The 17,170-nt window shown below is 38.4% G+C and overlaps 1 protein-coding gene across 3 annotated transcripts in view; it reads right to left on the bottom strand.

The window, feature by feature from the left end:
- The window catches only part of PRDM5 (PR/SET domain 5), a 218,744-nt gene that overhangs the window by 189,968 nt on the left and 11,606 nt on the right, over positions 1-17,170 (bottom strand). For all 3 annotated transcript variants that reach the window (XM_003271327.3, XM_003271328.3, XM_012507638.2), the window contains exon 2: positions 13,905-13,988. In XM_003271327.3, coding sequence (XP_003271375.1) covers positions 13,905-13,988 — 84 coding nt within the window. The remainder of the gene's footprint in view (positions 1-13,904; positions 13,989-17,170) is intronic.

The following is a 17,170-nucleotide window of genomic DNA, read 5'->3' as shown; positions in this document are numbered from 1 at the left end:
TTCTACCACCACAATAAACCTCATTATCTAATCTAGAACTAGCTATCTAATCCTACACACCACTACTGGCCTCTCTCATTCACTAACCATTAGCGTAGCTGGCTTTGTTTCTGTCTTTTGAACAATGTCACTTCATTGTCCTCTCTGCAACAATCTGGTTTCTTCACCTAGTTCTTCTTCAGATGGCTGCTACTCTTATTATTTAGGTCCTACCACAACTTGACAGCCCAGCTAAAGCAGAAACCCCCAGCCTAGACATTTTATCCTATTGTTGTTCTGTTTTATTATTTTAACTAAACTTTTTATTGAACTGTCACACAATTACTGAAAGGCGCAGAAACTTTGTGCATACATCTCAATGAATTCTCACAAAGTAAACACAGCCATGTAACTATCACACAGATCAAGAAACAGTCTCCCCAGTATCTACTTCTAATCACTACCCTCACAGTGAGGTAACCAAAATCCTGATTTATAATTTTATAGATTAGCTTCGCCTGCTTTCAAACTTTAGCTAAAGGGAATCAAACAGATGTACTCTATTTTCTCTAGCTTATTTCACGCAAGGCTTTGTTACTGAGATTCACCCATGTTGCTAAGCATAATAGAAATATACTCATTATCATAAAATCTTTATAATATTCCATTTTATGATAAACCAGAATGTATTTGTCCATTGACTAGTATACGGGCATTTGTGTTACTTCTAGCTTGAGACAACTGCTGATACTGCTGCTATGTAGGTTCCTGTACAAATCTTTTAGTAACGTGTTCTAGTTAGTATCTGTCTAGTGGAACTGCTGAATCATATCATACGCATATATTCAGCATATGCATATATCTCTAGTAGATACCACTAGATAGATTTCCAAAGTGATGTGACCAATTTAAAAACCCAGAAGCAGTATATGAGAGTTTCAGATAATGCTTGCAAACATCTTCTTTCCTTTCCCATAAAAGAAAAGTAGAATTTACAAATGAAAAGGGACAAAATTAAAACAGAGAATGTCAATTTCAAGGATCTTACATATTTTGGATGATTTTGCAATTAGCAGAGCTCAAGTCATCACTAGAAGAGAATTCTGTTTTAAAAATATAAGTTCAACTTCAATTACCCATGCACAAGGAGAAGCCATGTTATCAAAATACCCACTTAAAGCCATTATCACTTCTGCTTCTGCTCCATTCTTTCTCTCCTCTCCTTGTAACACTAAACACCAAAACATCGGAAATACATCCTTTCCTGACTTAATTCCATTTTATAAGATTTTTCTTGTTTATTTAACAAGAGAAAGTGTATGTACATGATAACGTTAAATGTCCATAATCACAAAGAGACACAGTGTAATCTCTGAATCCTTTAAAGAGAGTAAAATCAAGAATTGCATGCACTAATGCAAGGGGGATAAGCACCCTCCAGCTTCCAGCAAAGGGAGAAAATTTTCTTCCTTCCCACAGTGCAGGTTGATGTGTTAGTTCCACATCACTACATTCATATTTTTTTAAGGCAAGAAACTTGGAACAGAAATGGGTAGAGATGTTTTTTCCACTGTATTTTGCTCAAGAGTCTCCCACAAAGTAAGTGAAGAACCAGATCAGGGAGAAAGAGAGAAAGAGACCTTATTAGAACAAGACAACTGAGGACAAAAGGGGAAAAAATAGGAGATGGCAACTGGCTCCCAAAGAATGCAAAATTTCTAAAAGTAAAAAGAGGGTCAGAATCTATCAGTATTCCACTAGTCATCTTCCTCTTCAACCTTCCTCCCTCTTCCACATCATCACCATCTTCATCTTCCTCCCCTCTGCCCTCATCTTCTTCATCAAAATATGTTTCAAGTCTTCTTCATCATCATTATGAACATCAGCTTCTTCTCCTTCCCCTTCTTTATCTATCATACAAGAAGCCAAGCTGTGCTTTAATAGCAGGTTTTTGTTTTGTTTCATTTTGAGACAGGGTCTTGTTCTGTAGCCCAGGCTGGCACCACCATAGCTCACTGACACCTCAACCTCCTTGACTCAAACAATCCTCTCACGTCAACCTCATGAGTAGCTAGGACAACAGGCATGTACCACCATGCCTGGCTAATTTCTTTATTTTTTGTGGAGGCAGGGTCTTTCTTTGTTGCAATCTATTCCCTGAGTCCCATTTAACTTCAGTCAACACTAAAGACGGGCCACCACCCTACTTGAGATGAAATTTGTTGGTGAGAATTTTATTTTAAAATAAGATTTTTCAGCAAAATAAAAATCTTGCTTTGTGGCAAGACACTGGCTCTACAAAAAATAAAGGAATTACGGCTTCAAGCTATCCTCCCACCTCAGACTCTCAAACTGCTGCAATTATTTGCATGAGCAACCATGCCCAGTCCCAAAGAGCATCTTTGATGAGCTCTCTTAATTCACCTGCACCTGCATCGGAATCATTGGTGAATCAAGTGAAGAAGGCCTGAGATTTTTCATGCTTCCTCTTCCAGACAGCTTTATTTTACTTCTGACATGATCATTTAATCAAGTCCTTCTCAGATTCCCATTTAACTTTAGTCAACACAGAAGACGGGCCACCACTCTACTTGAGATGAAATTTGTTGCGAGGAACTTAATTTTAAAATAAGGTTTTTCAGCAAAATAAAAATCTATTCTATAATATTATTTAATATCTTTAAATTCTGTCACTTTCATTCTAAAGAGATAGCACAGCATCTCTTCATTCACATCTCAAGCAGGGAAGTCACTTGCACATAGTTGATTAACATTACCTCTAAATTTGAAATTCAGGAGATCAATTACAACCTCTTTTAAATAGTTTGAAGTTTGTTACATTTTTATTCTACTTTGGAAATTTCCTCACTGGCTTGTTTGTAAAGTCTGTCTATTTCAATTTGTGCAACATCCCTGTGCTTATTAAATATTTCATACATATATATATATAATTTTTTTTTTGAGATGGAGTCTCGCTCTGTCACCCAGGCTGGAGTGCAGTGGCACAATCTCGGCTCACTGCAACCTCCACCTCCCGGGTTCAAGTCATGCTCCTGCCTCAGCCTCCCAAGTAGCTGGGACTACAGGCACCCGCCGCCATGCCCAGCTAATTTTTTGCATTTTTAGTAGAGATAGGGTTTCACCGTGTTAGCTAGGATGGTCTCAATCTCCTGACCTCGTGATCCGACTGCCTCAGCCTCCCAAGTAGCTGGGACTACAGGCACCCGCCGCCACGCCCAGCTAATTTTTTGCATTTTTAGTAGAGACAGGGTTTCACCGTGTTAGCTAGGATGGTCTCAATCTCCTGACCTCGTGATCCGCCTGCCTCAGCCTCCCAAAGTGCTGGGATTACAGGCACGAGCCACCACACGTGGCCTTCCTATAGTTTTTTTTTTTTTTTTTTTTTCCCTCCTTTCAGTAAATCCAAAGTAGCAAAGTTTTCCTCTGTGTAAGATCTGGAGGTGGTCTTAGTACCCTCATTTGAAGAATGAATGATGTGAATAATGCTGTTAGCCTTAGCCTTAAACTAAAGCTAATTCTTTGACAAATTCAAAGAACCAGTCACATAGAAGTGACTCGAAGAATTAGGTCACATTTGGAAGAGATGGGAAGAACTAGGTCATTTTATTAATGATATTTTTGCTGAGTAAAGCATTCTAGATTGGCAGCTATTTTCTTTTTGCACCTTAAAAATATTATTCAGTTGTCCACTATCTTTTAATTTTTCTGTTAAAAATCAACTATCACTCTTACTGTTTCTTTTTTAATGTCTCCTTTTTTTTCTAGCTGCTTTTAGGATTGTCTTGGTTTAAGTAGTTTTACTAAGATATCGGTAGGTGTAACCGTCTTTCTGTTGACACTGCTTCAGGCTCATACAGCTTCCTCAATTCATCAGATGTTTTTAAAAAGTCCTGGGAAATTCTTAGCCATTACCTCATCAAAATTGCTTCTGTCCCATTTTCTACCTCCTCTCCTGCTAAGCTAAAAGGTCCTAATATTACAGATATTTTAGATATTTTCACTGTCTCAAATATCGGTTTAATCTCTGTAATTCATTTTCAATATTTTCTACTGACTTCTTTTCCTCTTCATTCATTCTGTCTTTTGCTTTGTCATACCTACTGTGTAATTTGCACAGAGTTCTCTGCTCTAAAATATAAATTTGCTCCAAATGTATAAATTTGCTGTTTATACATTTCAATTTTTTAGTAAAATTCTCCATCTCTTCCTCTTTTTGTCTCATCTTTTCTTCCATGTGCTAGAGTATAACAGTCATGGTTACTATAAAGTCCTCATCTGCCAACTCCAATGAATATTTGAAATTTCCTTAAGTCAGTTTCTATTGCCCAGCTTTTATCATTTTTAGTGATATGGTCCTATCTCTTCATGTCTAGTCATTTTTTATAAAATGCTGGATATTGTATATTGAAAAGTTTAGAGGATCCAGGTATTATATTTCTCTGGAGTAGATTTACCCTGTTTTCTATCAGGCAGAGCAGAAACTGTTCGCCTTAAACGCATCAGGGAGTGAGGTGATTCACAGCTGGGCTTCAGTTGCGGCAAGGCTCAGTCTGTTTCAGTGTACTATATTCCTACCCCCAGCCCTATGGTGCTTCCAGTTCAAAGTATGACATGCACTGAAAGCCTCTCCTCAGCAAGATGAGACCACAGAACACCTTGCTTTTCAAAGGCATGTGGCTTAACTTTATAATAATCTGCCACGCAGCTTCATAATTCTGCAAATGTCTTGAGAAGGAGACAGCAACATTTTTTAGTCCTTTTCGGTCTCCAATATTATTGCTTCACACGACAAGATTTCCAAAAGCTCTACCTATTTCTGTGTCCTCAAAGAGTAACCCTCTAGACAGGCTGAGCTCAGATTTTCAGTCTCTTACCTATACACAGAATCAGCAGTCTGACCACTTTCCCAAGAGAAAAGCAACTGCAGATTATCAGTTCATCTCTCCAAAATTATCACCTCTCTGGAGCTTCAGTCACTCTAGGACTCCTTGCTTTAATACCCCTTGAAGCCGTTAAACAAATTATTTTTATATTTAACCTGTCTTTTGGAGTTGTTATCAGCAGTAATATTGATATGTTCAAGTTCGTATCAGACAGAAGCTTTCTTGCCCTATTTTACTTTCTTTATACCATATATCACTACCTTTCACTATATTATTTATTAGGGATGTTTTAATTCTATCTTTGCTACTAAAACATAGGCCCTGGAAGAATAAGGGCTCTACTGCATCCTAGGGGCAGCAATCAGACTGAAGATTGCTGACTGTCTGATAGCCCTCCTCTTTCCATCCTGCTTCACTCAACATACCTATTTTTGTTTTGTGAAGAATTCCAAACGAGCACATCATTTTTTTCTGTATGAGAAACGAGAAGAACATAATTCTATATGTTCTCATAAAGAATCCTTATTCCCCTTTTTCATATTTCCTTACTTCCTCCTCCATGAGAGAAATAGACTGGAATAAATATACTTTGGGTTTCTTTCCTTCATGGTTCCCTCTCTTCAGCTGATTACTGAGGCCCTGATAGTCACTGGGTCCGATACTTACTTTGGTTACTATACCTCAGAAAAAAAGCAGGGGCCAGAATTCCCTGTGCCCAGCCCCCTGTTGTGTAGTAAGCAAACAAACCAGCTGACTCAGGGTGTGCCTTCTACACAGGCTGGAGAACTGCCTCTCTCCAATGCTCTCTGTTATCCTCCATTCCAATTATACTGTGAAGTGAGTCTGAGTTAGGCCACAATTCATCACACAGCTGATTGGCAATAGATTTAGAATCTACTTTGCTGACTCATTTCCTGCCACAAGTGGTACACACTTCAAGATTTAAGAAGCCAGGCATGAAGTCCCCATTCTGGCCTAGGGTCCTAGTCACCAATCCAGCTTTTCTAGAGCTAGGTACTTAGAAAATTATTGCATGCTGTAGGGATAGGAAAACAACAAACAGAATCTCCTACTTTATTCTCACAACACAATCAACCCAGAATACTTCTACTACCACATGTGGCAGGGTTTCCCCCATCACACACCAAGCAAGCAACTCTCTGGTGGATTATTCAGATTATTCAGTACCACATCAGCTGGGTGTCCTCTAATTTAATTCAATCCTTATATTATCTATCTGGAGATAACATCACATCCCACAGGTTGAAAGCTCAATCTCATAAGACTGTCCCTGCACCAGTCAGTAGCAAGTCCAGGCCTCTGAAACTTTTAACCAACTTGCTATAGACTGGAGTTCCCATGACACTCTCCCCAGGTTCAATTAATTTGCTAGAGAGGCTAAAAGTATTCAGGAGAACACTTCACTTATGTTTACAGGTATATTAATAAGGGATATTCCAAAGAATAGAGTTGAACAGCCAGATGGGAGAGATGCATAGATAGAGAAAAAGGCATAGGTATAGAAGAGATAAATAGCTATAAAAGAAGGGATGCAAAGCTTCCATGCCCTCTCCAGGTGCACCACCCTGCAAAAATCTCCATGTGTTCAGTTATCTGGAAACCCTCAGAACACAGTTCTTTTGGGTTTTTATGGAAGCTTCATTACTAGGCATGACTGATACTAGTCCACTAGTATATCAACCCAACCTTCAGCCACCCTTCTCTCCCTAGAGGTGAGGGGGACCCAGGGGGCTGAAAGTTCCAACCCTCTAATCACGTGGTTGCTTCCCCTGTAAAACAGTCCCATTCTGGAGGCTACCTAGGGGACTCCAGCCTCCAGTCATCTCATTAGCATACAAAAAACTCTCTTATACTCTAGGGATTCCAAGGATTTTAGGAGTTAAATGTCAAGGAAGTAGATGAGGACCAAATATAGATTTCATAATATCATACATGCTCATTAATAAAGTAGACATTTTATCTTCATTTGGTTCCTACCTGTTCTTCATTGGTTCAAATTTATAACCAAGGACATAGAGAGGTTATTAACTAAGAACCATCACCAGTGTGTAAGTGAAGAGGGGAGTCAAGGGTTGGAAAAGAAGTTTCCAAAAACAATCCATATATATTTTAATTGATAAATGGATGTCTTAAACCCCATCAATAACAGAAGGAGTCCCAACTCATCTGGTATGTACACTTATTTTGAAATAATAGTTTGCTATAATTGTAAGAGATTCACAATCATACGAAAACAGCTGCAAATCTTATAATGATGTCTTTTAATTGCTATATTTTGTGGAGTTTTGGGGGATTTTTATTGCTTAAAAAAAAGTTTGTTTAACACAACAGGTAATGCCCATACACAATAAAAATTTAAAGGTAAAAAGATTACATAGTAATAAAAAAGTCTCCCTCTCTCCTCTATTTCTTGTCACCCATTCCTTTTCCTTAGAGACAGCTATTGTTACCCATTCACTTCTATTTTAGGTACATTAAGCACTTTTATATATGTCCTCATGTATTTGAATAAATGAGTGATAGATTATGTACAAGCCTCCATCCTTTTTTAAATTTTTAAATTTTTTGTTTTTATTTCAGTAGCTTTGGGGGTACAAGTGGTTTCTGGTTACATGGATGAATTCTACAGTGGTGACTTCTGAGATGTTAGTGTACCTGTGAACCAAGCAGTATAGACTGTACCCAATATACAGTCTTTTATCCCTCACCCTCTTCCCACCATGATGGCTATATTTTGAAAACATGTTATTTGCTCAGTCCACAAAATCAGAAACTGCCCACAAAAATAAATACAATCACGATAATTTGCTCCTCTGGGTTTTGTAATATGCAATTTTCTAGTAGGTTGTAAATGACTAATTACCCTGGTAATACACTAACCTCAGATTTAAAACATAGAGTTTTCTCATGAATGATCCAGGAGATAGATGTAGGAAAATAAATGCATGTAAAACTTTTTAAATGCCATTAAGTCAGGCTGGTGCAGGTGATGCACATGGCTCTCACAGTGCTCTGTGTATCCCACATTGTGTTACATCTGGAACCCTTACGAGGCCACAGACTTTTTAAAAAAGCAAAGTTCAACCTCTGCGTGCTTTGGTTTTGTCCTAATGTTCCTTGTGTTGACATAAATACCTTTTTAGCATAAGTTATGGATGATATAATGTATTTAAGTAAAAGAGACTTAAATTTTTCCTATGAAAATGCCACCCAGAATTAAGATATTTTACTTGAAATTTTAGTTTGTATCTGGTTCTTTAGGATTCTGCACACAGTAAAGGCTGTCTTTCCAGAGGGACCACCCAGTGTACTGAACTGTGGCATAGCATATGACTCCACCTGCATCAGATCACACCACTGAACACCCACTGCATCTGCAGAAACGTTCAAAGACTAAGAGGCAAATGCAGACTCAGCATGACTGAGAGAAAAAGAGGAGAGTGAGGCAGAGACCTTGTGATCTCGGAGCAGTTGTAAAGTTCAAGAATGAATGACTCCACTGGAAATACAGGACAACACCAAGTTTCTGATAACTTATCAAGGCAGTTTCTACACCAAACCTATCGCAAGCATCCCAGAAAATCACTTTTGAAATGGTTAAGACCCAGAGCCAATAGAGAAGAGCTGTTTGGAGGATTCCAGCAGCTAGTGGATTCACCAGTAGCCACTTTAGAACAACTAAATAACGGTCAGAACAGGTAGCAAGGAAAATGCACAAACTGTGCTACATTCCACAGGTGCCAGAACTTAAAGTTATATGCTGGAAGCACAGAGCCAGTGCCTGGAGAAAACATATTTGAATTGTGGTTTGAAATATCTAAGAAAATATTATAGAAAGAGGATGTCTTGGAGATGTAAAAACAAAGAATTATTGAGAGTTTAGCAAATAGAACATAGGTCATAGGTCATAAAGTGAGTCTGAATTAGTAGAGAATTGAAGGAAATGTATCTCAAGCTCCAAATCACTTGGCAAAAAGTAGACAGAAAGACTTCTAATTAAGAGAAGAATGGAATACAATGCAGAAAACTGGGTACATTCCACCAAATTGTCAAAGGGAAGCATTTACAGTCAAACACTGGTTCCTAACCTCAAGCTTTGTAATATGCCTGAGGCCCAAAAAATCCAGAGTTCTTCTGCTTAAGCACTTAATTTTAAAAGAAAAGTAAAAATCTGAGGTGATCAAGAAGGATTAAAGACCCACAATACTCAGTCTATTCAGAGACCAAGCTCAAAACCTGATGGCCCATACAGAAAGTAACTGAGGTACTAGTGAGCACTCTGAAGCAGTGGGCATCAGTAAGCTCTAAGCTGCACCTTTGGACAAAGAGAGAGAGGTGGTAGTAGACACTATCAGTGCTCGCCATGATCCTAAGATCCCTTCATACCCTGTCCCGAGCTCACAGAGGCTCACACCTACCAGGAGGCTCAATCCTGACTGGTACCTCCAAGTTCTTTGGTACAAAATGGCTCCCCAGGGGCCCTTGGCCTTGTCCACCAGAACCACTGGCATCATATGCAGAATGTAGGTATAAACTGAGAAGGAGTTATGCCACATGCTCTCTCACATGACATCATTTTCCAGACACTAACACCAGGTTCTGGTTCATGTTCCATAACCACAACGTATGTAACTATTGGCTTGAGAAGGACTACTCATTTGAGAGCTTCATTGTGGTTAGCACCGTAGCTATGGGGCATAGCACAAATGACTCCCATAACCAATTTAAATTTACCCACCAGAGGAGGGAAGGCTCACTATCTCTCTTTGGAAAGACTCAAACAATTCCACAAGGGGCAGAAGTAGGACCAGTAACAGGACCAGTTATTCTCCTGTATCAGTGCTCTTTCTGAATCCTAGCACCTCCAAAGCTAAAATAATAAAAAATAAAGAACTTTCAATAGTATAACTCAGGGTTTGGAAGCAGCTTGCTCACTCAACATAATAAGGGATAAGATTAAAGATAGCAAGCAATAACTCTGCAATTCTAAAAGTGTTGTTCTTTAAATGTTCCCTCTAGAAGACCTACCACAGAATCTGTCCCTTCCCCTGCCCAGCTGCACAACTGGGCAGAGCAGGGAACGGCTGATATGGTTTGCCTCTGTGTCCCCACCCAAATCTCACCATGAATTGTAATAATCCCCACGTGTAAATGGCAGGGCCAGTTAGAGATAATTAAATCACTGGGGCAGTTTACCCAATACTGTTCTCATGGTAGTGAATAAGTCTTATGAGATCTGATGGTTTTATAAACAGGAGTTCTCTTGCACAAGCTCTCTTGTCTGCTACCATGTAAAACATGCCCCTGCTTCTCCTTTGCCTTCCACCATGATTGTGAGGCCGTCTCAGCCATGTGGAACTGTGAGACCATTAAACCTCTTTCCTGGCTGGGCATGGTGACTCACATCTGTAATCCTAGAACTTTGGGAGGCCGAGGCCAGCAGATCACTTCAGGTCAGGAATTCAAGACCAGCCTGGCCAACATGGTAGGACCCCGTCTCTACTAAAAATATAAAAATTAGCCGGGTGTGGTAGTGTGTGCCTGTAATCCCAGCTACTTGGGAGGCTGAGGCAGGAGAACCTCTTGAACCCAGGAGATGGAGGTTGCAGTGAGCTGAGATCGTGCCACTGCACTCCAGCCTGGGTGACAGAGGGAGACTCCTTCTCAAAAAAAATTAAAAAAAAAAAAAAAAACCTCCTTCCTTTATAAATTACTCGGTCTCAGGTATGTCTGTATTAGCAGCATGAGAACAGGCTAATACAATGGCTGACAATCCAAAATGAAGACGAGACCAAGAGGAAAAAGAAGCAGAAGGGGAGGGGGAAGGTATATGAACTAAGGGGTTAAATGTATCAAAAGGTCTCAGGTGAAAAAAAAATAGGCTGGAAGGGAACAGAGACTTTTCATCAATACCCTTGTGTACCTTCTGAATTGTGTAACAAGTACAAATATTACTTGTTCAAAACACAGACATAAAGAGTGAAGTAAAATGAAATAGAGAACGGCAATTGTGTGAGTGTACCATTACCTGAGCATAAAAATGTATAAAATCAATAGCTCCTTGGGTAGCAGAGTGAGAGCTGGAGACAACTAGTGTGAAAACAAAATAATAATGCAAAGACATTAAAGAACTACAGGAATAGATAATGCAAAACTAGATGATGTACTGTGGAACTGTCAACTATATAGTAGTACAAAAATGACTTTGTTTCCTATATGCAAGTCTTCCTTTTAAAATAAAAATTATTATCTGTTTAACAATACCTCATAGCTACACAAAATACTAATGTGATCATCACACTAAAATTTTCAGATGACAAAACAACTAACATAAACTATTAATAACATGTTAAAAATTGAACTTGTACCCCTTAAATTTATACAAATAACATTTTTTAAAAAGAAAAAACCTGTTCAAAATGTACTATTTTTATCTTTTTATGACTTACTAAGTTATCAGGTTTTTTGGTCACATAAATGTTTGGTTTCTGAAAAACCTTCACAGTGAAAGAATTAACTGCTGAGAAAATTAAGACCTTATAGAAAAATAGTGAAAACCATTAATATGTTTAAGTTCATAAAAGTAAATAAAACTGCAGGCTAAATTCAGACACTATCAACAACATTTCCCACTTAAATTATAGTAAGACTATATTATAAATTTCCATTTTTTATCACTTGCACTGAAGAAACCTTTCAGAATCCTTTCTCAGTCACCTCCACTCCCCACCCTCAGCATTTCAACAATACGGGTGATGCTTAAAAATGCATTTTGCTTACAGATAATACACTGATAGTTTTATGTGTCAACCTGGATAGGCTATAGTACCCAATTATTTAATCAAACGCTGATATAGCAGTAAAGGTATTTTGTAGATGCAGTTAACATCCAACAATCAAACATTGATATAGGAGTAAAGGTATTTTGATTTAATCAAACACTGATATAGGAGTAAATGTATTTTGTAGATGTGGTTAACATCTACAATCAGTTTACTGTAAGTAAAGGAGATCACCCTCCATAATGTGTGTGGCCCTCATCCATTTAGTCACAGCCCTTAAGAGCAAAAACTAAGGTATCCTGGAGAAGAAATTCTGCCTCAAGACCGCAGCATCACCTTTCTGCCTGAGGTTCCAGCCTGAGGACCTGCCCTACAAATTTCAGACTTGCTACCACCACAATAATATAATACCTTAAAATAAACAAATATATATACAATCTCCTTGGTTCTATTTCTCTGAAGACCCTTACTGATACATGCAAGAGAGACTCTCTATGTGTAGTTCCTTGCTCCAGTTTTCTAACCTTTTCTGATTGTATAATCTCTACCTCTTACATTTATCTCAGCTCTTACCCTCCTCATAGAAAGTATCAAATAGTCTTGTGTCACACTGCAATGTTTCAGTCAACAGTGGACTATATATACAACGGTGGTCTCCTATGATTATAATACTATATTTTTATTGTACTTTTTCTGTATTTAGATATTTTTCAATTTCATTTGTTAGAGAAGGGGGTCTCCTTCTGTTGCCTAGGCTGGAGTGCAGTGGCATGATCATAGTTCATTGCAGCCTTGAACTCCTAGGCTCAGGCAATCCTCCCACCTCAACCTCCTGAGTAGCTGGGACTACAGGCATGTACCACAAGGCCCAGATAATTTTTTATATTTTTTTTAGAGATTGGGCTGCTATGTCGCTCAGGCTGGGCTCCAACTCCTGGCCTCAAGCAATCCTCCTGCCTTAGCCTCCTGAGTAGCTGGAATTAGGCACAAGCCACTGTGCCTGGCTTGTATAGATACGTTGGATCCATAAATGCTTGCTACTGTCTTCCAATTGCCTCCATTATTCAGTACAGTAACATGCTGTACAGGTTTATAGTCCAGGAGCAATAGGCTATACCCTATAGCTTAGGAGTATAGTAGGCTATACCGTCTAGGCTTGTACAAATATGCTCTATGATGTTCACTTGCTGATGCATTTTTTAGAATGAATCCCTATCATTAAGTAACACATGAATATATAATTCCTAGGATTGCATTTTCCAAATTTTTGTTTCAACAGTCTACACCACTGCTTTCCTACTTTGGTACCTTAGGTCCTTTTTCTAATGCCTAGAAAAGAACAGCAATGAATACAATTGGTATAAACTAGGATGAAAATTCTCATAACGTGCAGACATATACTGGCATATACAGATCTCTGCCTAAGTGAAACTTCAGACTGCAAAAGACTGTCTCTAGTGTTACAGCTCCTTAACTATGTGTTTGTAAAGGTAAGGTACATTTTAAGGAGGGATTTTTGTTGCAACATGAAACTGAGATTTGTTTCTATACAATTAGAACTTCAACTAGTAAATAAAAAAAAATAAGTATAATTTTATTTACAGAAGTCAAGTTCTAAATTCAGGCCATGCTTATTTTGAAATTCAAACATCACTATACCTGAAAAACTTATTTTTCGATGATGAACTTCAGATCTCTAAAAGAACTGTCTAGTAAGATATTTCAACAGTCCACTTTCTCTTAAAAAAAAAAAAAAGCTAAACTTTCTTTAAAAACTAAAGCATTTCGGCTGGGCACAGTGGCTCATGCCTGTAATCATAGCACTTTGGGAGGCCGAGGCAGGTAGATCACCTGAGGTCAGAAGTTCAAGACCAACCTGGCCAATGTGGCAAAACCCCGTTTTGACTAAAAATACAAAATTAGCCGGATATGTTGGCGTGCACCTGTAATCCCAGCTACTCGGGAGACTGAGGCAGGAGACTCGCTTGAACCTGGGGGGCGGACGTTGCAGTGAGCCAAGATTGCACCATTGCAGTCCAGCCTGGGCAACAAGAGCAAATCTCCACCACAAAAAAAAAAAAAAAGAAAAAAAGAACTAAAATATTTCAATACTTAAATATTTAACTGGAATCAGTATCAATTAATGTAGCCTTAAAAATGCATTAAATGGTACAAAACAAATATATTTTTAACATTAAAATAACAGTGATATCCTCACCTCCCACATCAACCTGTAATCCATATTTTCATCCAAGTCTTCAGGCATTCTCTTCTCTCCAGCAAAGGGTCCGAACTTTTCACCCTGAGTAGCAATGATTATATTGAACAAGGATTAGTACAATAAATCCACATACTAAGATAAACGACTTTTTTCTTCTGGAATGTTTCTCTGCAAATCTTCATGCCCAAAGAAGAGATGCTTTTAAAATATTAACTAATTTACCCAACACGAAATGTTTATTTACAATCCAACTTAATCTGTTTTTAGCCTAAAACGCTAAATCCACAACATAGGAGCCAACATAAAAGGGTTAAATCATTTACTTTCAAATTCTGACAAGGCATTGGACATTGTATTTTATATGTTTCAATCCTCTTCATAGCCTCTGGCAAGCGATGTTGAAAAAAGCACTGAGTTTTGTCTGACTTGAGAGACAAGCCCACCAGGCAGAAAATCACCTGGTTTCCATAAAAATCATAAATTCATCCATATTCTGGACAAGAAAGATGTGGGCTTGCCATTCTCAGAGGAAGAGTGTTCATAAATAAACTTTAAATTTGCCTGCCAATCTTTCAAACAGGCAAATGGGCACACTTTAAACCAGGCTTTCTCAAAGTGTGTGCTTTGAAGCCCACCTGCACGAGAAACACCATTGTTACTAGTTTGAGATACAGAATTCTGGTCTTTGTTAAAATCAGAATCTGGAAATGGGCTGTCCTTCAATCTATCCTGAAGGGACTTTTAAGGACATGTTCAATGGGCAAGTAACACTCTTTTCTCTCTAAAGTGACCAAAGCAGGGACTGCAGAGACAGTCGGAATGAGCTGAATTTGTCCAACCAGACATTTTGTTGAAATGTGTGCAGATGAGACACAGAGCCACTCGTGCTTCTAAACCTGCCTATGACTATTGTTAAGCAGAATCCTCCCCTTCACATAGAGGTGATGAAAGAAAAAAAACAACAAAATCTCTTTTGATGAACACTGTAAGGAGAAAAGATAACCACCAAGGCAACGTTTCAAGGATATAAATTAGTTAATGAATAACAGAACACCCAACTCCTGAGAACAGTAAAATTTTAAAGCTTAAAGAATTACAAATACTAGTAGTTAAGCCAGCCCCCTCATTTTACAGATGAAGAAAAGAGGTCCTGAGAAGCCATAAATACTGGCAGAGCCAGGAAGACCATTTCTTTAATGTTAACTTAGTGGCGGAAAATACCCACAGAGATTCCTCAAATCAAGACTATAATTGTAAGTAATTTAAACACAGGCATAGCAAAGAAACAGGGAGATTGCTGACTATTCATAACATTAGAGATATTAATACAAAGTTTAGACAGCCAATTTCAAAGAAGCTAGAAGGCTGCTCTGCTTCACAATCCTCTCATGCCTCACTAGTCCCCTCATGCTAAAATGGGCATTCAACATCACACTCAAACACAACAGCCCCAAAGAGGCTTGGCTTTCTTTACAAAGTAATCACTTCTCCAGACGGGACCCAACCAGGATTTGACGGCAGGTAGGAAAAGCTCCACAAGAACAGGGGAGAAGAGTTAACACTTACTGAACTACCATGTGCCACACTCCAAATAATCCTATGTAGGAGTTTCCCCGTTTAACAACTAAGAAAATTGAGCCTCGGAGTTTAAATAGCTTGCTTGATTAAGGTCAATCAGGTGGCGATGATTAGACATAGTATCAGGAACCAGTGGTTTATTCTGAGTGGAGTGCTCAGGCAACATCCACTTCACCAAGCCAACACTCAAAACCCTGACAGACAGCTGCATGGTCCACTGCTGAGGCCACCTGATGCCACCTCCTCAGCTTTCCATTGACTACAATTTAGCAATGACCTGGGCCATGCAATTGCCCAATATACACACTCAATACCTTGACTACTGAATTGAAGAAACTGTGAGCTTATGTTAAAGCCAATCTAGAGCCATTCACACCTACACAGAAACACACACCTATAAAACTGAGATACTTAATATTTCAGGAATATCCTTCAAAGAAAAGACAAAAAAAAACCTGTGATACTGTATAAATTTCTTCATATTGTCTACTCTGCGTTATTTCATATGTTTAAAAAAAAAGAGTTTTGACCCACTAAATTAATTACAGAACTCATTGATGGGCTGCGATTCACAGCTTGAAAAACACACTGACATAAAAACACTGATGGGGAGGTAAATTAGCTTAAAACACACTGACATAAAAACACTGATGGGGAGGTAAATTAGCTTTCTATCTTTGATGACATTGCTTCAAAGTACCTTACTGGGTCTATTAGAAAGAGTTCATCAAATAAACTTGAGTTTTCACGGCTGCAAGATTATAAAAACGTAAACAGCCAACTTTCAATTATCCATACTACTGTGGTGAGAAACAATGCAGATATTGAAGACCTAATTTATATTTGGCTTTAGATGAAGATTTTATACTGAGCAGACCCACTCTTAGGAAGCCTTCCCCTAGGGATTCCAGCACCACTTACCCAATCCTTCTCTCTTTGTTCACTGTTTTCTCTATGATACAAACAGTAGTTTCTTCAAACTGTAATTACAATTTTACTTTTATTCACTAACCACATTTCCTATAGAGATTCTAACTTCAGTATAAGCCTCTTTTACCTCAGTGGACTTCAGATCTGCTTGGGCAGCACATCTATGAAAGGGAAGTTTGGGGCACATACCCCATACATATATAATTATTTTTCTTTTAGTGGAATTATATGAAATTGCCAATATTTGACCACTTTTGACCTACAAAATGAAAGTTTTTCATATGATTCATCATAAATGAAGTACATATATGTGCTTTAGTAAATTAAACACCTAGGAGGAGGTTCAAAATCAATGACAGGAAGGAAACCCGTATTTCAAACACTCTTCTTGAAAACTTCAAAAATTTCTGGCTGACTTCTTGATATCATTAGTTTTACTTTTTGTAATAAACCTGCTGAAGATTTCACACTAGCAAATAGGAAAACTGTCCGCTCTTCCATTTTCTTGCTGTCCATTTGTGCCTGCATTATTGGTATCACCTTTGATCTGTGATTTCTTTGCAAGAACTTTCCTAGACTTTTTCGCTTCTATCTCAAGAGTCACCACCTCAAACACTTACAAGTTAGGCAGTAGGGCAACACAACACCAGATACCCAACAATAAACATGTAAGTGATAAATTAGAGAGCAGCCAGGAGGTAAGGTGGAAAGGGCATGCCACCTAAAAACTTTTCCACTCCAACTGAATGTTGCTA

Source organism: Nomascus leucogenys, chromosome 7b (genome assembly GCF_006542625.1).
Source record: "Nomascus leucogenys isolate Asia chromosome 7b, Asia_NLE_v1, whole genome shotgun sequence".
Taxonomy (NCBI): Eukaryota; Metazoa; Chordata; class Mammalia; order Primates; family Hylobatidae; genus Nomascus; species Nomascus leucogenys.
This window is presented reverse-complemented; position numbering and strand designations above follow the sequence as displayed.